Source organism: Macadamia integrifolia, chromosome 5 (assembly GCF_013358625.1).
Source record: "Macadamia integrifolia cultivar HAES 741 chromosome 5, SCU_Mint_v3, whole genome shotgun sequence".
Taxonomy (NCBI): Eukaryota; Viridiplantae; Streptophyta; class Magnoliopsida; order Proteales; family Proteaceae; genus Macadamia; species Macadamia integrifolia.
In genome coordinates, this window is record NC_056561.1 from 42,277,335 (window position 1) to 42,301,718 (window position 24,384).

The 24,384-nt window shown below is 39.0% G+C and overlaps 2 protein-coding genes across 4 annotated transcripts; both read right to left on the reverse strand.

The window, feature by feature from the left end:
• Positions 1–1,520: 1,520 nt before the first annotated feature.
• LOC122078090 (classical arabinogalactan protein 11-like) lies at positions 1,521–1,874 on the reverse strand. Its single transcript, XM_042643951.1, has one exon. It carries the CDS (start codon positions 1,872–1,874, stop codon positions 1,521–1,523), a length of 354 nt encoding a protein of 117 aa, XP_042499885.1.
• Positions 1,875–6,391: 4,517 nt separating this feature from the next.
• LOC122079135 (cleavage and polyadenylation specificity factor subunit 6) lies at positions 6,392–23,500 on the reverse strand. Of its 3 annotated transcripts, XR_006140281.1 has the most exons (3): positions 23,207–23,500; positions 20,504–22,688; positions 6,392–7,275 (listed from the first exon to the last, which is right to left on the reverse strand). XR_006140281.1 is itself a non-coding variant. In XM_042645392.1 (2 exons), the coding sequence occupies exon 2, from the start codon at positions 22,635–22,637 to the stop codon at positions 20,679–20,681; it is 1,959 nt and encodes a 652-aa protein (XP_042501326.1). In that variant the 5' UTR covers positions 22,638–22,688; positions 23,207–23,500; the 3' UTR covers positions 20,211–20,678. The 3 variants fall into 3 exon arrangements, 2 of the variants coding, with proteins under 2 accessions (XP_042501326.1, XP_042501327.1); XM_042645392.1 differs by lacking the exon at positions 6,392–7,275 and having other exon boundaries at positions 20,211–22,688; XM_042645393.1 differs by lacking the exon at positions 6,392–7,275 and having other exon boundaries at positions 20,211–22,688; positions 23,091–23,221.
• Between the last annotated feature and the right edge of the window lie 884 nt (positions 23,501–24,384).

Sequence of the window (24,384 nt, forward strand, 5' to 3'; positions counted from 1 at the left end):
GTGTTTTTTTAACCCATTTGCTCAAGGGGGTTTTAAGTAGGCATGGGCTTGCGCAAGTCAAACTTACACACCTATTTTGCCGGTGGTGTCCAATGTCAAACAAGTTAAAGAGGCCGGAGACAAGGTATCAAACCATCAAATATTGGTCTGTCACTGACCAGTGCCCCACAAGGATTACATGGTCTTACACAATTCAACTTTCTTTTGTGCTGGGCTCAGTTCAAGGCTACATGTATGCCCAACTTCACATGCCTTGATCATTGGTTCTAAGAAAAACAATAATAATAATAATAATAATAATAATAATAATAATAATAATAATAATAAGATAAAATTATAGTGATGCAATGATTGATTTATATATTTCTCATAATTCAAATATATTTTGAAGTTTTTTTTTTCTTTTGACAACCATACATAGACAAGAGTACTCTTTGAATAGCATTAATGTTTGATGGAAAAAAGAATCTCATGGATAGTGATGGAGATATACAGAAATTTTTATAATAAAATTATAACTGAAAATTTTCTTGCACAGTAAATACCAGCATCAATGATTGTCAATAGAATGCAGGGATGCATTTCACAGAGGCGAGCCCATAATTTTGTTCCTTCTTCTCATAAACAAAATTTACCAAATGCTCCTAGAAATTCTTGCTCCCATTAGATCATTTGTATCCATATAAACTTGAAAATTTTAAAGAACAATAATGTCATATCATTATAGAATAACCTAATGACATTTTTGTAATCCTATGTCCTCTATCTGATGGTACAACTCATGTTTTGCTAAATGTGATAGGTTAGAATGAATTTTTTCTTTTTCTTTTTTTTTTTTTTTTTTTTTTAATGGGAAAATCATAATGGATTTAACTTGACATGAAAATGAAATAATAAAAAAAATACTTTGTCACAAAGTCCTTATTTCTTAATCTGTTTTTAAGTAAATTTTCAAATCAAACCTTATTAAATTTAGTATTCATTGCTATTGGTAAAGATGAAGAGATCTACATAAGATCATTTTTATTGAAAGATAGAACACTGCCCACTTGCACTAGTAGTAGGGCAGTGTGGCAGTGCAGTCTTTTCGTGCCCACCTTTGCCTATTGATGGGTAACTTTATTTTTATTTATTTTTTCTTTAATATTTTCTTTTAGTTTTTTTTTTTTTTTTTTGTAGAAATATTTTCTTTTACTTTTACTTTTACTTTTATGCTATATAGTCCTGCAAAAGGAAAAGAAAACTCATGTGTGGCATATGCTTGCAAGCTGAAACATATGGAATAGGGTGATAAATACCATTAAGTCGGGTGGATAATTGCATGACATAAAAGAAGGGGAAAAAATTATTTTGAATGGATAAAAAAAATGAATAAATCTCAGAAATGAGAAACAAAGAGTGAAAAATACATTATTTCTGATACATCAAAGCAAATGGGCCCTTGGAAATTAAAAGTAACAACATCTCTTTCTATCCCATGATCTAGGAAGTGAGTAGTAGAGGGGATGGCAACCCAGTGCTCAGAAGAGGAAGTAACCGGCAACTGCGGCGGCACCGGTGACGGCGGAGAATCCCAAGGATGATGCACCGCTCTTCTTTGTGGAAGGTTCTGGGGCAGGAACGGATGCAGCAATGTCGTCGGTGTTGCCAACGGGACTGTCGACGGGGGAGTTAGCGGAGCCTTCGGTGGGAGATAATGCACCTGCGTCAGAGCCTGGGGTAAGTGCTGCTGCGGAGCCAGATGGGGTGGTGGCATCCGCTACAGGTGCGGCGGCGGCTTGGGAAGTGGTGGGGGTTGTGGCGGGTGCCTGGGCCGATACACAACCAACGATGGCGACGAAGATGAGTGCTAAGACAACGATTTGGCTTGCCATCTTGATTGAAAATGAATGAATTAAGGAGATAAAAGTGAGATGTTGATTATTGAAGATAGAAAAAACGAAGAAAACAAACCACTTTGATTCCTTCAACAAGCAGAGAGATTACTGCACTGTGAAAGAATGAAGCGAAGGTGAGGGGAGGCAAGGTATTAAATAGGGATGGGAGAGCTAAGATCGTTCGCGAGGAGTACGGTTGGGTGCTATCTGGGCGGGTGGTGGAACAGAGATGCCAGTTGGTTACGGTTAGAGTAAGAGAGGTTAATATGTTACGAGGATCCGCAAAGGTGGATTGGACCATGGAAGAGGAGGAGTGGCCGGATTCCACGGGAGGAAATGGAGCGGGAGCGGTTCGTTAGTAACGTCCACTGTACGACCATGAGCCTGAGCCGCCATTCTCTCTCTCTCTCTCTCTCACACACACAAATTTGATTCAAGTTCAAGGGCTATTACATAGTAGACCCACATCAGGCCAAATATAGACCCACAAGTCAAGAGAGGCACAAGGCCATACTCCTTGGAAAGCAAGGAAATTGATCTAAATCAAGCACAGATGCACATGAGAGGAGCTGATCAAGTGACCAACTCTAGGGCAAGTATCCCATTAAACATTGCAAACCAGCTTTATTTTGTGAAGGGAAAAAAAAAAACACCTAGCTTTTTTTCAGCTATGTTAGAATGGATGCATGGTTCAAAATATTGGTATTGGATCGGTATCGACCATATTGTATTTGTCTTGATTGAGACTGATACTAATACTTGACCAATTAGGATTTGCTATTAGTATCGGTTTAAGGGTAAATAGTAACAAAATATACCTTTTCAAAAAAGTAAGGGCAAAATTGACCAATCCACATTGATCCGATCCAAATTAGATATAAAACAAAAGGAAAGAAACTCTATATGTGTGTGTGTGTGTGAGAGAGAGAGTCAGGATCACCTACCCTTGGGCTCGAGTCTAAATTTTCTCTCCATGTGGTGATCTATTCACATGAGATTCCATTATCCATGGGATATTATATCATGAATTAATAATGCAATAACAGATCCCATGTGGGTAATTGATCCATACTCTTTATGTTTCACTTCATGTATTAGGTGATATTGTGTGTCTTTTTTACTTCTATAAATGCTCTTTGATGCACTAATAACAATTGCATTGAAGTAAAAGGATACATGTCATTACCTAACCTTTTTTTTTTTGTAAAGTCATTATCTAACTTATAGGTAGGTGATTTGGGTTCAAAAAAAGGTGGTTGTGGGGGTGGGGAGGGAGGGGAGGGATTTAGTACGGTGTAAACCATGTAATTATTATTGGTTACACTGGGCCTGGCACATGAAGGTTAGGGAAAACCTTCAGCTAGCACCTCCTAACAATAGGAAATACTTAGTGAAAATGTATAGGAAGTACTTAGTGAAAATGTATGTGACCTACGTAAATGTATTTTGTCTTATATATATATATATAAACTAATAAAAGGAATGTCTTATTTTATTGAAAATTTTGGGAGTCTAACTTAAAACCACACGCTTCCTGAGGTGAAAGTCCCTTGCCAACTTGACTACCCCATGGGGTTCAATATGATTTAGATATCGATACCAATTTAGACACTTAAGCTCAACTACCTAGCTGCCTGCCACCTAACAGAGTTGCCTTGGTGAAACTAAGTATGAAGTATAAAGATAGGTATAATTCAATAATATGTGTTACTTAATTTGCACCCTACATGATTGAATCTTTAAGTTTTGACTTAAAATTTGATACATGATCAATCTAGATCATATCTTCTCTATGCAATATATAGTCACCTTTCTTATCTGCACTTTGCAAAGAACTTTTTATTTTTATATTTATCAAAATATTTGCAAAGGACTTTTTACGTCCACAATTTCCATCAAATATTTTTCTTCGAATTAAAAGAGCATAAGGAGATGGGAGAAGGGAAATTGCTGGCATCTCATTACAACTAATGTACAAGGAGACACGGCTGGATCATAGTCTCACAAGGTTTGGCCTTACAACGTATCACTAAAATGATCCATAACTAGGTTAGATAAGGTAATTGAACTATTTTATACTACACATTGGCTCAACTTTAAGAAGATAACATACCAATAAAAAAATTAGGGGAGGGTTTCCTCTGACACTTGTTTACTACTATGGGCGAAGGAGGTTTCCCAAGCCAAATGGGGGATTTAGGAGAGAGATTGCTACAGGCTTTTGGCTGTGGGCGTGCAAAAGTGTTCTGCACACATACAATACGCTTAACAACAACAACAACAACAACAAAGTCTTATCCCAACTTAAAGGATTGGCCACATGGATCCAAGTAAAGACAAGGAAGAAGACGAGCAAAAGAAATAAACAAAATACGAAAAGCCGTAACGAAATAGAACACAGCTATAGGAGGTACGCCACATGGATCTTAGCTCTCCATTCGGCTCTATTTGAAGCCATACGGGGTACTAGGCTTAATCTGTGTATGTCTTTCCTCATAACATCTCTATTGTCATTTCCGGTCTGCTTCCATCTCTTTTGGATCTATCTGGATGAGGTTGCTCCTCCTTACTAGCGCATCCAATGGCTTCTGTTGAATATGGTCATATTATCTCAAACGACTTCCATGAAGCTTATCATGAATTGGAGCAACTCCCAAATCCACTCTAATACGTTCATTCCTTACCTTATCCCTCATAGTTTTCCCACACATTCATCATAATATCATCATTTTCACTACACAACTTATCAATATGTCTTCTCTTAACTGCCTAATATTTTGCGTTGTACATCATAGCAGGACACACGATTGTCCGATAGAACCTTCCTTTAAGCTTTACAAGGACTCATCGGTCGCACAAGACTCTAGTAGCACCCCTCCACTTCATCTATCCCACTTTAATTCTATATGACACATCACCCTCAATATTACCTTCTTTATTAATGATAGATTCTAAATATATAAAATGGTCACTTTGTATTATCTCTCTTCCTTCAATCGCCCCAACGTCATTATCCATTGTAGTGTGACTAAAGTTACACCTCACATACTCCGTCTTTGATCTACTTATCTTTAAAGCCTCTTGATTCCAAAGTTGATCTCCATCGCTCTAGTTTAAAATTGAGCTCAGATTTAATGTCATAATGTAATACAATATCGTCCACAAAAAGTATACACTATGGAACCTCACCTTAGATATTTTTAATCATCTCATCCATAACAAGCGCAAACACATATGAGCTTAAAGTAGATGCTTAGTGTAGCCCAATAGAAATAGGAAATTCAATACCTAGACCACCATTTTTTCTTACACTTGTTAATATTTACTCGGCACATTTCTCTTGTCTAGCACATGCCATACTAAATCTCTAGGCACTCTATAATAGGTATTTTCCAAATCAATAAAGATCATATGGAACTCCTTAACAACTCTATAGGTTTCCGTGAGTCTTCTGAGTAAATAAATAGCTTCTAACAATATGCTGAACCTGTTCCCTAAAATTAAATTTAAGAAAAGTATGAATATCATATAAATGGGTGAAGTATTTGATCAGCTCAATCAAATAAGTTCATTTGGCTTATCCAAAAATCCATCATGTGGCATATATGGTAGAACCTGTATTTTGGACAGTTAAACCCCAATATTCCCTTCTCACTTATAAAGCTTCAGCCTAATTGGAGGCTTGAAGCAGGCCAAGTGGCAAAATAAAGCTTCAAAAATCAAAATCTAAAAGAAGACCCCTAGAAGGGTGTATATTACAACATGGACAGCTGAAAATACATGGGTGCATGGACAAACATAGGAAATGACTAGGTTGAATTTAAATCTGGAAATTGATTCAACCAATCCAGGCATTGTTGTTTCTATCCAATAGTAAAAAATGCCACATTTGACCATTGTTGAATAAAAAGCTCAAGCACATCACTGCATCCAAAAAAAATTAGGAGGAAAGATCATCGATGACATTTAAGTATACAACAATAGAAAAGACTGCACACTACAATGACCAGAAGCATTTACAGAAAGAAGCACACTTTCATCCACAGTACATACACTTTCTTGATTTCACCTACCACTCACTGATAATGAACATAACAAAGACCCCCTGTAAAAAAATAAAGAAATAAAAATAAAAAACAGATCCCCACAGAGAAACCCTATGGAGACAAAAACAATGGTGGTACATGATTCAAATTTGCATAGATTTATAATAATACAAAGAACAGGAATGTAAAAGGGACCAGTTCAGTCATTGCTGTCAAGCTAACCAAAAGTACCAACATCCAGGTTGTATTTGGAAATCTCTGGAAGACCAATAGATACAAGACCATCTTTTCTACATACAAAGAAATGATTACTTCTGAAAAGTGGTGTTCAATTTCTTAACAACTAAGTAGTGTCTCAACAGAACTACATAAACACAGCTGAGGATTCACAAACTCCATTAAGGATGCAGCTCTGTAACAGCTAGAACTTAAACACAGGCATCTGATTCAGATCCAGTACAGCTAAACTTGTCTAATATTCTAATTTACATTACATAAAGAATCGAATAAGTTGAAAAGACCTTTCTACCCACGAAAGGTGATCTCGTACAGTGGAGTCCCATCAGAAACTAAAAAAGAGAGGGGGGGGGGGGCAACCCACAGAAGCAGCCTCCGGTACACAACTCAAACTCTTCCCAGCCCCTACACAATGTGGCAACAACCATGTGTACTCCCAAATACAAGTACCCCTTACATTTAACCAAAAGAATACATCTGAAAAAACTTAATGCTTACAATGAAGTAACTTGCCACAACGGCAGACGGGATTCTTCGAATATCATTAGTCATTATCACTAATTACAAATGAAAGGAAAACTCCCACATTACAATATACAAAGCTCAACCCTGATTCTCGTGAAGGTATAGAGGGAGCATGATTAAATACAAGCTAAATCTGACCAACAATAAGCTGTACAAGACTTACAAGCTCACTGATAAAGCAGAAAGAAACACAGAAACAAAGCAAAAGACCAGTTACATGCTCTGAACCTAATGCACAGATCTACATAAAAAATGCAATTTCATTTTGCACTTATGGACATGGTTGGTGGGTCCAACATTTAACTCAGATATCCCCTCAGACACTTATAGCTTCATGATGTTTTGACTCTTTAAAGACTTGTTCTTGCAGGGAGCACTGCATAGAGTTACAACAGCTTATGATAGTCATTGGTGATAGCATGAATGAAAATTAGAATGCCAACATCACTAAGAGTTTTTCGTTCCTATGCTTGGCGGAGGCCATCACCAACATCTCAGTAATCCAGTGAAGACACCAAATCCAAAATTGTCTTCTAGGTAACCAACATAGGCAGACTTTACCACAAATAAAGAAATGCCTGCTCCACTCCCTGGATCGATGATAAGAAGAAAAAGCTCATGTTAAAATACATGAAAAATGAGCCTGCTAAAGGACGACATCCAACAATTTGTCTACCACCCATCACCACCAGCACCAAACTAATATATTATAAAGGGCATAATACTATAAACATCAAATCTTGAAAGTAGAGATGCCCTTGGAAAATATATATGCCAGTAAATTCGATATTATCTGATTTTTGCTATCTAGTAACTGTGTAAAAGCTTTTGAGTGCAGAATATAGTGGCAATCATTCGGAACCTAGTCACAAAACTAGTAGAAAAGAAATTGACCATTGGACCTACACTATATTCTTTGCCAGAAGAGATGTCACAGAATGGAAGATCTAACTTGCCAAACGACTGTATCATCCACTTCTCTGAAACACTTTTTCACAAAGAGAACATCAGCAGATGAAGCATATTGAGTCCATGATGGAACAGGATGCTTTGCCTCCCATAAACTATTACAAAGAGTATAATTGACTTGGTTGGCCCAAGATCAGCAACATTGAACTAGTATACTTCGTTAGTTCGTTTAATGCTGCAACAGCTTAAACAACCAAGGATTGATCCCAACACCAACAAATGCTGTAGTACCATCCGCAGCAGCACACTCCATGCAGCAGTCTCCGCAGAATCCGGGATAAAAGAGGAAATTTTCTTCGCACTTCAGCCACAAAAGATGCAAATTAGAAATATCCAACAATAATCCCCCCAGGGGCATTTTAGTATGTCATTTTAACTATCACCCTATTTCTCCCTCCACCCCAACCCTCTTCTCTTCTCACCCTTTCCTTCCATTTTCAATATCAAAAACTAAGGAAGCCAAAACCTGACCACAAGATAGTCATAAGATAATGGGCACATCAACTAGATTCTTATGAAAGTATGCAAGAAAACAGCCCTGTAGACTTGTAGTCGTTGGCATGAATGATGACAATCCACCAGGAAAAAACATCCATTTAAAGGGATCGCTGTCTGCACCAAAAAAGAGAAAAAAAGGGATCACCACCAATCTTACTAACCACAACTGGCTGTCACAGCCTTAGACCTTTCTAAGCAACTATGCCAGCAATAAGCACTCTTACTAGCACTAAGTCAGCCTTAATATGCTCCTTGAGGGATTTGGTAAGAGAACTTCAGATAACACTTGAGAGTTCGAGGGAGTGAATTTGTATTGCACTAAAGCTTTGAATACAATGCTTGAATGCTCAATTACTTGGTGCCTTGGCCAAATGAGGCCACCTCTATTTATAGGCACCCTAAATTGCAAGAATGGCTAAGATGTTTACGAGTGTCTTCTATCCAACGGTTGGGAAGTTTTTAGCCATGGGACTAGAACATTCCCACCTCCTTAAGGGAGAATTCTAGATTCCAAGAGAAGTCTATTTTAATGGTTTGTTCCTTCATATAGGATCTCCATTCAATCCAAAGTTCAGCTCTATCTGAATTGTGGTTTAAAAGTAATCTAAATTTTCTCTATTCAGCCAGAATTTTAGATCCTGCCTGGGGTTAGGTCCTATGTGATCTAGTCTTATATCATGCCACAACGGCCTAGTAGCAATTGCAGAGCTTGAGTTGATCTCCTACCCCTCATTTTGCGTTGTTGATGGTGTGCAATCACAGAAGGCCTCTTCAATATCAACTGTCCCATGTAGATTCAAGCCAATCGGAATTCCCTTGAGAGAAAGATCCATCACACACAAGCCCTTCCCCTTCTCACTAGCCGTCATACACTATCATGAGGAAGATGATAGATATTGCTCATTACCTAATTAAAGTCTTATTTCCCTTCTTCCAAAAATGCCCTTCCTTCTTATATTTTATTCAGTTCTACCCTTAATTTATATTAATGCCTAGTCTACCCCAGCCTTTAATTAGTAATTTCTATAAGGCGTTGCTCCATTGTGACCGGTCACGGGTTCGAGTCAGAAAACAGCCTCTTTGCGAAGCGGGGGGTAAGGCTATGTACATTATGCCCTCCCTAGACCCCGCAGTGGTGGGAGCCTCGTGCATTGGTTATGCCCTTTTTTTATCGTACCCCTTCCCTCTTTATCTACCTAAGTAACTGTCTAATATTCTAATTATTAACAAATCTGCTATTGCCCTTTAAAGCTTGGAATCTTATTGACTGACTGGGCCCATAAACGATTCGACTCAGGGTTTCCAACTCCCCAAATCGCATTATTGGTATCACAGCCAAAAGTCCTGATTCCTACCCTATACCAAGGTGGTTAATAGTGAGGTCCTCCAGTAACTTAACACCTATAAGGAGGAAACAAGGCCAACCTTAGACCGTGTCGATACCCTCAACACAATTGTCGGTTCCCTCCAGGCAATAATGGCAACCCTACAAGCTTCTATTGACCGACTGGTATCTTCAGACTAAGGAAAGACTCCCACTCAACCTAGAGATATTTTTAATTTCGTCCCACAAGGCCCATCTTATGTTACACCACCACCACCTTCATGGCTCCACCATATGTAGCTAGTAGATCTTTTGACGATACCCCTATCGGGCTGAAAGAGGAGCCAAATTACAAGCTTTGATTTCTACAGGGACAATAATACGGAGCAATAATTGGACTAGATTCATAGTCTGGAGACATTCTTCTGATGGTACAGCTTGACTAAGGCCATTAAGATTTTATTTGCTAAAGCAAAACTGAAAGGTACATCTCCAGTCATGGTCGATCAAATACCAATAACAAAGTTAGACTTGAGGTATTGGGTCGGTCAACACTTGGGTTATGAGAGGCCATGAACTAACGATTTTTGCTCACCGACTACAAGCAATCCATGCACCTCAAGTTTGCGCAGCTGAGGCAAGACAACATGACCATTAAGGAATATGTGGCAAAATCTTACTATTTAGCCACTCGGTATGATTTTGAGTGGTATGAAGAGATCTTGATGGCATAGTTTCGAAATGGTCTGCACCCTCATATTAGTGTTGCATTGGCTTCTAGTCAACTACCAACAATAAAGGATGCCGTACAGGTAGCATATCAGGTGGAGAACAGTTTGAGTAGTCCTTGCAATTGGAGGAGCTTCCCCAACACCTTCTGTAAAGGTGATAGTACAAGCAAACAACCACCTCCAACGGAGAAGTCCTTCAGCAAGGCACTAATTAGCAATTCCTCTATGGCATCTTCACAGCCAAACCACCCTTACTCTCCACCTTGAATTCGTAGTTCTGACAAACCTTCTGTGACGGCAAAGGTTGTGATTCAATGATTCACATACAAGGGGTACCGGCATGTCTTTGCTCAGTGTCCAACTGTTCGGTAGCCTATATTGAAGATGCTTTCATACCTCTTGCTTTGGAATAGCAACAAAATCTTAAGCTAGTATACTCGGAGGTAGAGCATGAGCCTGGTGAAGGCAACAATGATAATAGTGATGGGAAACAACCATCTTGCTATGTTTTTCATCTACTTTTGACCACTCACAAGGTTTCTAAGGAAAAATATTGACACCGCAATAGTATTTTCCAGACCCAAGTGACGTACAAGGTACAACGACCAACTGTGTTGCTCTAAAGAAGTTCGTAAACTTGGGTTAAAGACAAAGCCACATCCTAATCCCTACAAGGTTGCATGGGTGAACAACATCAATCTCAAAATTATTGATAGGTGTTTTGCTCTCATGCCATGGGTTCGTTGATATGATAAAATATGGCATTAATGAAGACTGGTCTAACCTTATAATAAGCTTTAGAACCAGTTCAAGATAATAGGATCTCAACACCCAAAAGTGATCAAATTTTAGAGACTTCAGATTTGGTTAAGAGATGATGCACAAGAAGGAATACTTCAAATAAATTATAGAACAACTGAACAACTTCAAAACTTACTTGATATTGCAAGGACAAATAGAGGAAATAAGATAGAAGAAGAAAGATATGACTTGAAGAGTCTCACCCCAAGCCTAGGCTAGTATCTCACCAACCACCCCAACCTCTCACCAGAAAATCTCATTGCAGCTCTGTTACTCATAGGATAATTGTATAAACTCAATTTCATTCGATTTCTTAACACCTTTTTTCTAAATGCTTACAAGCAACCCTTTTATAGAGTTGATGGAAGGGTTCTAAACTCTCATTGGGACTTTCTCTTAAGACTTTACGGCATTTAAATTTCTAAGGACTTACAATTGGACTTTTTTTAAGATATTCAATGAAATTAACATTTTCGAGGTTTTTCATAACCAACGTTCAAGGTTTCATCAAAATTTCGCAAAATATTTCGGTTTCACAAGATGTTGAAACGAAACTCCATGTGGTATGTTTAAAAGTGCAAGGTTTTGATCAAAATCTCGTTGTTTCGGAGTAAGTTTTGATGACTGTATGGTTTTGGAATCATTTCAACCGAAATGATACAAACCTTTTATATAAAAATGTATAGTTTTGAACAAAATGGATGAAATTTCGACCCAATTTCATTAGTTTCCCTGGTTTTGACTCTTTAAGGTTTGTGGAATCTTGGTTTTTTTTTTTTTTTTTTTTTTTTTTTGCCAAGTTACTCCCATGCAAGCGTTGAACAAGTTGTTGGATAGTAATGGAATACATCGAAAGCAACGATTTTCTGCATTTGTGGTACTCGATATGGTATAAGGAATCTAGGATGGGCAAAGAGGTGACTTGCTTGTATTCTTTGTAAAGAGAAAAGGTAAGATCATTTCTCTTTACATTATTCACTCCAATATCTTTGATTCTTTGTAATGAACCCTGTGTAACATTTGACAATTATGAAATAGTTTATGATTTTTTGTTTATTCATTCCTTAATGCATATTTTATTTTATTCGTTTTAATTGAATTATGTGTGTTGTAGTACTAAATTTTGTGTGGAATACTCAGAAAAAGGTCATATTAGACAATGTATTCAACAACGTACAACGTATACAACCGTCCTAAGGTCTCAAGTCAAACTACAATTTTGGGTGTGTGTTGTTAAAATTTAAGGGTTCCACTATAGTTGGAGGGCCTAATAGAGGGTTTCTGATAAGTTTTGGGCATAATTTGGACATCTGGGCCTCGAAACCATCCACCTAAAACTTCCAGGTTTTTACCGAAATTTCGCAGTTTCGAGAAACCTGAAACCTCGTTCACAACTAACAATGAAACTAACCTATCAACATCCCCAAGACTTCACAAGTTTAGAAGACTTCACAAGTTTAGAGGGCTAGATATAACTAACTAGTTAAATTTGTATGGGCCACTTATCCTTCATGTGTTCATATGTAGAATTTCAAAATAGGCCCATTACAATAGAAAACATAAAAATTCCCAGCCCATAACAACCTATTAAGCTACTTATTTAACCCATTAGACTTGGATTTAGGCTTGTTCTGGAAAGAATACTTGTACTAAAACCTTTCTTGATCTACATCAGATGTCCAACCTCTGAAGGTGAAACACATTTTTCTTAGGCGATTGTGGCCATTTGATAAGAAGGCACAAAATTGGGTATACAAATACCTACTCTTTCAGACAAATGATATTCTTGGTCGTACCCAAACTCGATGATGTCGAGTTCTTTTCAAAGGAGGACAATTGATGCAGTAGTAATTTCATGGCTGAACTGGTAATGACCGAGTTGGAAACCGAAACCTAGACGAACTGGTCCTAAAACAGGATTTTGGTCTAATAAGGGTTGCAAGGGTTTATTTGTCTGTTTTGGGATTAATCTTATGATTTTTTACTTTATTATTATTATTATTTTAATTTGGGATAAATACGTAGGAGGAACTGGTTACATAGTTCTCTAGTTAAAGTCAAGTTCTATTTCTGTTTTATTTTCTATACATTTGATTGTGCACATTGATCATATAAGAAGTGAACAAGAAGATTTGGCTTTTGTTTGAATTGTGTTGTGGTGCAAGAGTGCGATTGTAGCCATGTGGGTTTTTCCTTCTCTATGAGTCCGAGCTTTCTCCCTTCAGGTATTCCTTCGTATCCCTTCTTTCTCTTCCTTAGGTCTTCTATTCTTCATATAACCTGTTCTCCCCTCTTATCCTTCCTTCCCTCCCTCCTTCCTTCCTTCCTTCCTTCCTTGCTTCCCTGCCATCATTTCCTCTGTTCTATTCTATTCTATTCTATTCTGCGTTGATGGTAACGACATCCACAAAGGCTGGTATCGATCTCTTTCTCCTTTTCTTCTCATGTTCATGCTAGGGTGACCAAAACATTAGATTTTTCTTTCCCAAACCACCACATTGTTGTGACATAACTTTCCTTCAAATCGAGCCTGCCCAGCGACCACTGTTGGTGTACGATGTCTTGTATTTCGTCGCAGTTTAATCCAGGGAGTACTGGTGCAAGCGCCTCAACAGAACAGAGCGGCAGTTTTGTACTTTCCAGATTAGGGTTTTTCGCTATATATTTGTAGCGAGGTTTTCTTTACCTGTAATGCAAGCAATACTGAGAGGTGTGAGGACGAACGCTGTAACCATATCCTCCATTGATAGTGAAGCAGAATCTCATCTCACCGAGGACGTAGGCAATCTTGCCAAACCTCGTAAGCATGTGTGCATTGCTTGTTCTTATTTTTCCATTACCTTCTTCATCACTTTTAGGGTTGCATTTCTACAAACTGGTATCAGAGCTCTAGGTTTCTGTTTTTCTAGTGTTTGCTATCACGATGGCAGGGAGGGATCGAATGTCAAGTATAACATCGAGCGGTTCAATGGAAAGAACAACTTCACCCTCTAGCGTCAAAGGATGAAGGATCTTCTGATACAACAGGGTTTGGCAAAAATGTTGTTGGAGAAGTCAAAGAAACCTGCAAAAGTTACTGATGAAGATTGAGAAGAGATGGAGAACAAGGCGGTAAGCGTTATCCGATTGAATATTTCTTATGATGCCCTACAATATGTTGTGGGTATCGAATTTGCAATGCAATTATGGGTGAAACTTGAAAGCATCTACATGACGAAACCCTTAACGAACAAGTTGTTCATGAAGAAGCAATTGTATTCTCTACAGTTGGAGGAAGGTACAGATTTATTAGAACAAGGTACGGATCTATTAGAATATCTTAACACGTTCAATCAGATCGTAAGTAAACATACAAACTTAGAGGTTAAGATCGAGGATGAAGACAAAGCGTTACTGTTGCTATCATCACTCCCAGAATTGTATGATCACCTGTAACGACTCTCTTATACGGGAAAGAGACCCTTGGGACGAATGAAGTCGCGGCTGCCCTCATGTCCAATGATACAAGGAAAAATACCACCAGTACGAAATCTCAAGGAGAAGGTCTTTTCGGAGGTGACAAGGAGCAGGAAAGAGGCAGATCAAATCAGAAGAGATCTGAGAAGAGTCGATCAAAATCAAAAGGGGTAAAGACAAAGGTCTCTTGTTACTATTGCAAGAAGGAAGACCATCTGAAGAGAGTGCTTAAAGAGGAAGGCAGACTTGAAGAAGAAAGGTGCAGATAAGGCATCTGAGGAAGCTAGTGTGGCTAATAGTTCAGATGGAGATGTACTCTTTATATCATCAGATAAGAATCAACCTTCTGATTCTTGGATTTTAGATTCTGGATGTTCATATCACATGTGTCCACACAATGATTGGTTTGATACATATCAACCATACAGTGGTGGGTTTGTCTTAATGGGGAATGATATTGTGTGCAAGACTATTAGGATAGGCACTATCAAAATCAAAATGTTTGATGGGCTAATAAGAACTTTAGCAGATGTGAGACATGTATCAGAATTAAGAAAAAACTTAATATCTTTAGGGGCACTGGACTCGAATGGCTGCAAGTACATAACAGAGGTGGAGTTCTCAAAGTTATTAAGGGTGTTATGGTTGTCATGAAGGGACAGCTAACAGAAAACTTATACAGACTCATAAGGAACACTGTTACAAGTGGAACATCTGTGACTACAGATTAAGGATCTAATCCAGATGATACATATGCGGCTTGGGCATATGGGAGAAAGAAGATTGATGGAGCTTTATAAAAGGAAACTGTTGAAGAGACTGAAAACTTGTAAATTGAACTTCAACAAGTATTGTGTGTTCGAGAAATAGCGCAAGGTTAGTTTCAAAACTGCAATACATAAGGGTAAGGGGTGCTTGATTATATACACAGCGAAATATTGGGTCCTTCAACAACCAAATCTAAAGGTGGGGCAGAATGCTTCGTGACCTTCGTTGATGATTACTCAAGGAAAGTCTGGATCTACTTCATGAAGCATAAAAGTAAGATGTTCACTAAATTTAAGGAATGGAAGGCTGAGGTAGAAAGAAAGACAGAAAAGAAAATTAAGTACTTGAGAACAGATAATGGAGGGGAGTACAGGTACAAATCATTTCTAGAATTGTGCAAAGCTGAAGGGATTACACGTCACTTCACGGTTCCAAAGACATCACAGCAAAAGGGTGTAGCTAAAATGATGAACATGACACTTCTAGAAAGTGCTCGGAGTATGAGGCTGAATGCAGAGATAAGTAAGAGATTTTGGGCAGAAGCAGTGAATATAGCATGTTTCCTCATCAACAAATCTCCATCAAAGGCGATTGATTGTAAAATCCCCGAAGAGGTATGGACAAAAAAACCAATAGATTATTCTATTCTAAAAATATTTGGTTGTCCACCCTATGCTCATGCAGAGAGTCAAAAACACTCTAAGTTAGACTCAAAGTCTAAGTAGTGTATCTTTCTTGGTTTTGAGAAAGGCGTAAAGGGATTCAAGTTGCACGATCCAAGTTCACAGAAGGTTGTGGTTGGCAGAGACGTTTTATTTGTTGAGTCTCACATGGTGAAGTCAAACTGCAAGTCACAAGCAGTTGATGAAAATAAAGAAGGTTCTACTGTGCAGGTGGAGTTAGGTGAGTCAGAAACAACATAAGGTAATGAGTAATCCAGTGACTTACCTGGAAACCAGGAAACAGTAGAAGTTCCCTATACTATGGCAAAGGGTAAAGCGAAGCATACTCACAAAACACCTGTGAAATACAGGTTTGAGGACATGTTTGCCTATACCCTCAATGTAGGTATAGGTGATCCATCTTCCTACCATGATGCTTTGAGTGATCCACAATGTGATAAATGGATGACAGCTACAATGGAGGAAATGGAATCTCTACAGAAGAACAAAACTTGGGAGATTGTGGAAAAACCCAAGGGAAGAAAAATCATTGGGTGTAAATGGATCTTTCGTAAGAAAGAGGCAGTATCTGAGGAGAGTGAAAGGTATAAGGCCAGACTTGTAGCCAAGGGCTATGCACAGAAGGAGGGGGTAGACTATAATGAAATATTTTCTCCAGTGGTGAAGCACACTTCGATCAGCGTACTACTCGTTTTTGTGGTCATGTATGATTTAGAGCTTAAGCAGCTTGATGTGAATACTATATTTCTTTATGGTGACTTGGAGGAACAGATTTATATGGAGCAGCCTAAAGGTTTCAAGATACAAGGGAAGGAAAATCATGTTTGTCTGCTTAAGAGGTAGCTTTATGGTCTTAAGCAATCTCCTAGGCAGTGGTACAAGCACTTTGATTCTCACATGATGAAGATTGGCTACACAAGAAGTAAGTCTGATAGTTATGTTTATTATAAAGTGTCAAGTGATAATTCTATTATTTTGTTGATGCTTTATGTTGATGACATGCTCATTGTTGCAAAGAATAAACATGATATAGTCTCTTCAAAGTCTCTGTTGAATGCTGAATTTGAGATGAAGGATCTTGATGTTGCTAAGAAGATCCTTGGCATGGAAATCCTTTGAGATAAAAGTGCAGGTAAACTTTGGGTAACTCAGAAAAGGTATGTTGAAAAAGTATTAGAGTGTTTCAATATGGAAAAGGCTAAGCCGGTTAACACTCAATTAGCTAGCCACTTCAAGTTAGCTAAAAGGCAATGCCCTACAACACATATGGAGGTGGAGTAGACCCCTATGCTAGCGCAGTTGAGAGTCTCATGTATGTTATGGTTTGTAGTAGGCCGGATTTGTCTCATACAGTCAATGTTGTTAGCAGATACATGAGTAATCCAGGGAAGGAATATTGGCATGCAATTAAGTGAATCTTTAGATATTTGGGCAAGACTAAAGATGTAGGTGTTATGTTCAGTGGTAAAGGAAGTTCCACAGAATTGACAGGTTATGTTGATTCTGACTATGCTGGTGATTTAGACACGAGGTCTACTACAGGATATGTATTTATATTGGCTGGTGGACCTATATCATAGAGGGTGATGCTTCAGTCTATAGTTGCACTATCCACCACAGAGAGAGTATATGACAGCAGTTGAGGCTAACAAGGAAGGAGTCTGGTTAGCTGGATTGGTTCGTGAGTTTGGGTTGGAGCAAAGAGATGCAATGTTACATTGTGATAGTCAAAGCGTCTTACATCTTGCAAAGAATCAGGTGCTTCATGCAAGGACAAAGCATATTGATGTGAGGTTTCACAATATCAGGGAGCTCGTGTCAAAAGGCATTATTCACTTGAGAAAAATTCATACATATCGCAATCCTGCAGATATGCTTACCAAGCCAATTACTACAGAGAAGTTCGAGTCATGTTTGGACCTGGTTTATATTATTCATTGTTGAAGATGAGAGACGCACCAAATAGGTGCGGGTTTGTACCTCTGATGAGGCATGGAGATGAAGACATCTACAGGTTATCTTTACAGGAGGCTCGACATAATTTAAGCCAAGGTGGAGATTGTTGGTGTATGATGTCTTGTATTCCATCGCAGTTTAATCTAGGGAGTACTGTGCAGGCGCCACAATAGAACAGAACAACGGTTTTGTACTTTTTGAATTAGGGTTTTTCACTATATATTTGTAGCGATGTTTTCTTTCTCTGTAATGCAAGCAATACTGAGAGGTGTGAAGACAAGCGTTGTAACCCTATTCTCCATTGATAGTGAAGCAGAATCTCATCTCACCGAGAACATAGGAAATCTTACTGAACCTCATAAACCTGTGTGCATTGTTTGTTCTTATTTTTCCATTACTTCTGCATCGCTTTTAGGGTTGCGTTTCTACAACCACCACCTGGTAGCAATTGCAAAGCTCAAGTTGATCTCCTCCCCCTCAGTCTGGGTTGTTGATGGTGTGCAATCAGTAGGCCTCCTCAATGTCGACCTTCCCTTGTAATTCAGGCCAGTCGGAGTTCCCTCAAGAGAAGTCAGTCACCCGGAAGCCCTTCCCCTTCTCGCTGGTCCTGTATGCTATTGTGAGGATGATGATAGATACTGCTCATTATCTAATTAAAGTCGTATGTCCCTTCTTCCGAAAAAATACCCTTCCTTCTTGTTAATTCTGTTGTGTCCTTAATTTATTTTAATGCCTAGTCTGCCTCCAGCCTCTATTTTAGTAATTTCTATTCTATCCCTTCCCTCTTTATCTACATAAGTAACCATCTAATATTCTAATTATTTACAAATCTGCCATTCTCCTTTCAAGCTTGGAATCTTGTTGATTGGGTGTGCCCACATGCGATCCAAATTAGGGTTTTCAAACCCTCGGAGTGCATCCAAGAGAGACAGAGAGAGAGAGAGAGAGAGAGAGAGAGAGAGCCTTCTCTCTATACTCTCTTCAGCTATGGAATGAAATTCTTTTCTTCCACCATTTTGAAGCACAGACAGAACTGGAAGCGCCCCTTGTTTCAAAGAGAGGAGGACGGGTTATTCACATTTCATTTGATGGTCAAAGGGAATTTAAAGCAAGCAGTGGGTATCTAAAGATCCCAGACGGAAAATAGAGATGTTCTCTTACCCGTCTTGTGAGTATCGACGTATTTATATAGTCATTCAGTCTGATGCTACATGAAGAACTAAGCTAGATGACGGAATGGGGGACCAAGGATGTAGAAGATCATAACATGACTGATTTGGCAGATTTGGATTCCTATATATCCACTCATGTGGTACTTCATCATACAATTCATATAGGATCCATATGTCCTATTGTGAGAGAAGATGAACTTGTAAGACTAAACAGTCGAAGTAAGAAATTTAACAGAGAAGTTCCAAGAAATTGATGGTACCAGCCAGATCAATAAATAATCCTTGTGTAAGAAATGATACATAGAGTTGAGATGGATTATGTACTGCACAGTATTACTGGGGATTAAAAAACTTTGTTTTGGTTAGTGATTTCTGTGGAGAGAGAGGGCTTGGGTAACATGGGCATAACAGTACCAATATATTTGTTGATATAATTGAGGATTGGAGGTAAAGAGCGAGAGAGAGCGAGAAAGAGAGAGAGTAGTAGTAGTTGGATCCATGGATAAGCAAGATGATGCGGAAATGGGAATGTCTATGAAACGGGATGGGGGCAGAGAGAGAAGTAGGAAACAACAAAGATATAAAAGCAATGTAGAAGCATCAGAGTTATTGCATACCCAAAAATTGCACAATTACATACCCATTTGAAATGTATCTCAAGTTCTGTAGAAATAGAAGACTACATCAAGACACACACTAAAGAGACCAATCAACTTCAGGATATTAACCCAAATGGTTTAGAGCCTTAACCATAGAGATATAAAAGTAATATAGAAGTATCAGAGTTATAGCTGATTACAAGCTCGACACAGAAATATGAAATAAAATGAAAATTGAAAAGGAAGCGAATCCAGGTTGAAATATTTGCCACTATATCACCATAGGGGAGATAAGCATGTTCTGCAAATGACTAAAGAACTTTACCAACCAGTGTACAAGCACAATAAGATTATTAAAATGTTCAATATAAAATGTATTTTATCGAGCTCTATGCATCTACTAATACCAATAGGCTGACAAATTTTACCAACCAATATACAAGCACAATAAGAATCATTAAAAATGTTGAATATAAAATGTAATTCCTCGTGTCCTATGCATCTACTGATATAAATAATCTTTGCTTAAGCAGCAAAGAAGAAAGTTGTGTGGAAGTAAATTCAAATGTACACACAATACAAAACCCTTAAGTATATATAGAAGGCATGCCTCAGGAAGCACTTGTATCAGATAAAAGGACAGCTAGAACCAAAGGTGAAACCAATAGCGGATCTGGGCATCAGGACACCAAAAACCTAACCCACAAAGGAAATCCACAAGTATGCCACTAAAAAGCTATACTAATCATTTTTAGGAAAATAAGTATAGAAGTGTTGCTTCAAATGATGTTTCACAGGAAGTAGCACAAAATAAGAAAGAGAAGTAATTCTTCCCTCATGCCGCACACAGGAAAAACTTACTTTTTCCATCCAGAAACCACACTTCTGCATGTGTGTCAGCAAAAACCAGAGTGAGCAAAGACGGATGTAGTGTTAGTCATCAACGAAGAGTAACACTCAGAATATGAAACCAAGGACTGCATAAGACCTTTTAAGTTACTTCCACAAAGAAAGGTTGTTAAAGAGCCAAATATTGTCACTCCGACGGTAGCCGCCGTCTCTTCCCATAGTCAGCATCTCTTGTTCGAGACCTGCTATCTTCTTGCATCATACGGGGCTTGCTCCTAGACCTAGAAGAAGTTTGCCCCCTATCCCAGTCATCCTCATTGTGATAGTCACGCTCTCTCTGACGATTGTCCCTGTAACCATCTTTTTCTTCTTTGTACCGGTGCTCCCTATCAGACCTATCCCAGTCCTGGTCCCTCTCTTCACGATGCCTCCTCTCAGTGTTTCCTGACCAATCACGCTCAGAACCCCTATCCTTCTCCCGGGAGGCAGCACTTGATCTCCCCCCTCCCCTCTCCTGGCTTGCCTCTCCATATCCATAGTCAGATGCCCCATTTTCACCACCATAACTTGACTCCCTTGTCCTTCTCCCATGATCATCCCCTCCCCATCCACCCATGTTTGCATCAGTCCACATTCCTACGTGCTGACCATCCATTCCACTAGTACCCATCATTCCCATTCCATTAGCAGACATTCCACGGACGAAGAAAGCTGGGTTGACATGTGGAGCCACACCAGGAAGTGCCATTGTATTAACAGCTGGAAAAGAAGGAATCATCCCAGGAAAAGCATGACCTGAGAATCCCCCATAAGCACCTCCTCGACCCATGTACGTTGGATCAAATCCTGCACCCATCATACTCTGAGGATGCATCATCCCACCAGCTGGGCCCCCCAGGGCAGGACCTGCAAGGCCTTGCCCATAAGGGCCCCCACTACCACTGCTTCCAACACCTACAGTGCCTCCCATCATGTTTTTCGGCCCAACAGATCCTCTACCTCTCATTGGTCCACCACCAGGACCCCTATTGAGTAGTCCTTGACCTCCTCGACCCCATCCAACCTTCCCAAAGTTCCTGCCTGTTTCTCCAGCTGGATAATTCATTCCACCGCCTCTTCCTACCCCATCATTCATAGGTCTTCGTACTTGCGGCTGTGACTGAGCCTGTGCTTGGTTTTTGTTCATATACGCAGCTCCTATCTGCTTCAAAGTCTGTGGAGTTGCAAAATTCACCACACAAGCTCGACCATTGAAAACATGGCCATTCATCCCTTCTTTACATGCAGTTGTAGCAGCAGGATCAAAGAATTCCACCTGACAGTAGCCCTTTGATTTTCCACTAGCTCTCTCATCAAAGAATTTGATTTCCTTTACCCTCCCAAATTGAGATAGCACACTTTCAAGCTCGGCATCGGTAGTCCACCAATGCAGTTCACTCACAAAGAGCATGGTGCCACCATTATCTACAGGCTGCCGGCCTGGATTTTCATTCACCACAGGACGGTTCATACTGATATTCATTCCCGTTCGATTGACAGGCATTTGTGGAGCACTTCTTGGAGCGCCAGTGCTTGAATCTGGCAATGACAAAGATCCACCAGAAAATTTAACCGGTATCTGACTAGGATCAACACCAACTTTAGCAGCCACAGGTGCCGATCCTCCAATCCCTGAGCTTCCAACTTGAACATCAGAACCCATATCCATAACCCTCTCTTTCTGTGAAATCCCGTCTGGGTAATTACCAGCTGCCCCTTCCAAACCTTTGACAGACATAAATGCTCCCTTATTCTGCTCCGGAAAACTGGCTCCCATATTGGAGTCCTTCCCTTCCAACCCAACTCCCGGGATAGCTATGTCTTCCGACGCACCCTGTTCAACGACCCTTGATCTGAAAGCGTCAGGTTTTTGAGCTTGTGGTCCGCTCCCTGCACCTCCTAAGATGGGTGTTTCGGTACGGTGCAGCTGCAGAAATCCGTCACCAACGTTGACATCATTGTAGAGATCATCGTACTCATCATCCTCTCCCATCAGCTCCTCTTCTGCGAGGGCAGAAATTGCTCCACCGCCTTGATACTGCATCTTCTGACCTCCACCATATTCTTCATCTCCATAATCTAATTGCTCTTCCGCTATTGGATCCATTTATGCTAATTCCAGATGATTAACCACCAAGCAGAGATCCCTAATCTCCACCTAACAAAAACATGTACAAGAGGGCGTAAAGATGAAGAGATTAAAAACACAAATCTCCACTACATACCCGGCAAAGGATCACTAAATAATAGCAGGAAAATATGGAAATTCCTCTACCCATATATAAAAACAAACCCAGAAGTAGCGAGTAGCAATCCCAAATCCCAGATGAAACAATTTGAATACAAACAAAGAGTATAAACTAGAAAATTTGTAAGATCCACCTCTCATAATCATAAGAAAAGGCGAAGTCTTCAATAGCTAAGCTGTGAATTCTTTTGGAAGGGGAAAAACGAATACCAACAAAACAACATTGCAGTTTTCAAACAGCAGACCTACTAACAAATGGATGCAAAAACAAATTAACAGAATATCGATCATGTCAAGGTCGGAGATTCTTACCAGAAACTATAAGAAAAACATAGATAAAGTGCGTAGAAAAGGAAGATTTTTGGATATCTTTGGATATTTTGATTTGATGAATAGATAGATCGAGAATGTCTAGATGTTTTTCTTACTCTTCTGCTCTATTTTAAGCTCTTAGACGCTCTTAGGCCTTGGATGCCAGGGTCCAGCAAATCAGAGACGACCCTCTCTCTCTCTCTCTCTCTCTCTCTCTCTCTCTCTCGCTATTACTTGTTTTTTCCCCTTTTTCCCTTTTTCCCTTTTTTATTAAATGAAAACTCTCTCCCACTTCTTCTGACTTCTGCTGTCTTCTTTATATATCACCAAATCTTCTGGTACGTTCTAAGAAGTCTAATTAAATCCATGAAGAAGAACCATCTCCCCTCTGTGCTTGTCCTTTTTCATCTGATAGTGCTCCTTGCTCCTTAATAGTTTCCCTGTTCCTGCTATGTGTTTGATTGTTCTCCTCATGCCACTTGGAAGGGGAAATTTTTCTCATTAATTTTTTGAATGTTCATTGGCCATTGAGATTCTTCTCATGGAAAGGAAAAGCCATTACAAAATTAATTTGAGAAATGCATTTTTTTTTTAAATAATTTTCGAAATGTACTCTCTACTATAAAAAAAAAATAGTGGTAAAAAAAGATACTCTCCAATTAAATAGGCGTCCAATTAATGATTCAAAGGTTGGAAGGATCTTGGAATATCCGTCATATATTGGGATGTGTGTCAAATGTCCTCTCAGCCCTTGGATCACTAATTGGATGTCCAATTATTTGGAGAGGAGGCGAATTCAAGAAACCCTTCTGCACTTCTCCATATGTTCCAACTACAACCAAACTAATAACATTGTGAGGAACTCCTCTCATTCTTCTTTTCCCTTACCAACTGTTTAAATAATTCCCATGTCTTTAAAGTCTTGGCCTCTTGGCAAAAACAGAATCTTTTTGGGCATGAAAGAGAAAAAGATGAAGAAAAACATATTATCAACTTTTCTTAAAATGATAGAACAAAAAATCTAATCAATAATTTGAAAAAGCATTTTCCAAGTGTTACGTATTTCTATGACGAAAGATAGGTTATTAAATCATTTCGAGTGTTGGAGATAGGGAACCCCCTAGATTGCCCATCTATCAACTTAGTACCTCATTGATCGTTTGGCTCGCAATGTATGAGGTTTCCCCATATCTTCTTGACGGTCCTTATTTCTTCAAACAGATAGCTATTTTTAATGATTTACAAAGCATTGGTTTCGTAATGTCATCTTAGACTATATTTTTTTTTTTTTTTG

Excerpts from the sequence above, each read along its gene's own strand:
- LOC122078090 (XM_042643951.1), bottom strand. The coding sequence starts at position 1,874 with ATGGCAAGCCAAATCGTTGTCTTAGCACTCATCTTCGTCGCCATCGTT.
- LOC122079135 (XM_042645392.1), bottom strand. The coding sequence starts at position 22,637 with ATGGATCCAATAGCGGAAGAGCAATTAGATTATGGAGATGAAGAATAT.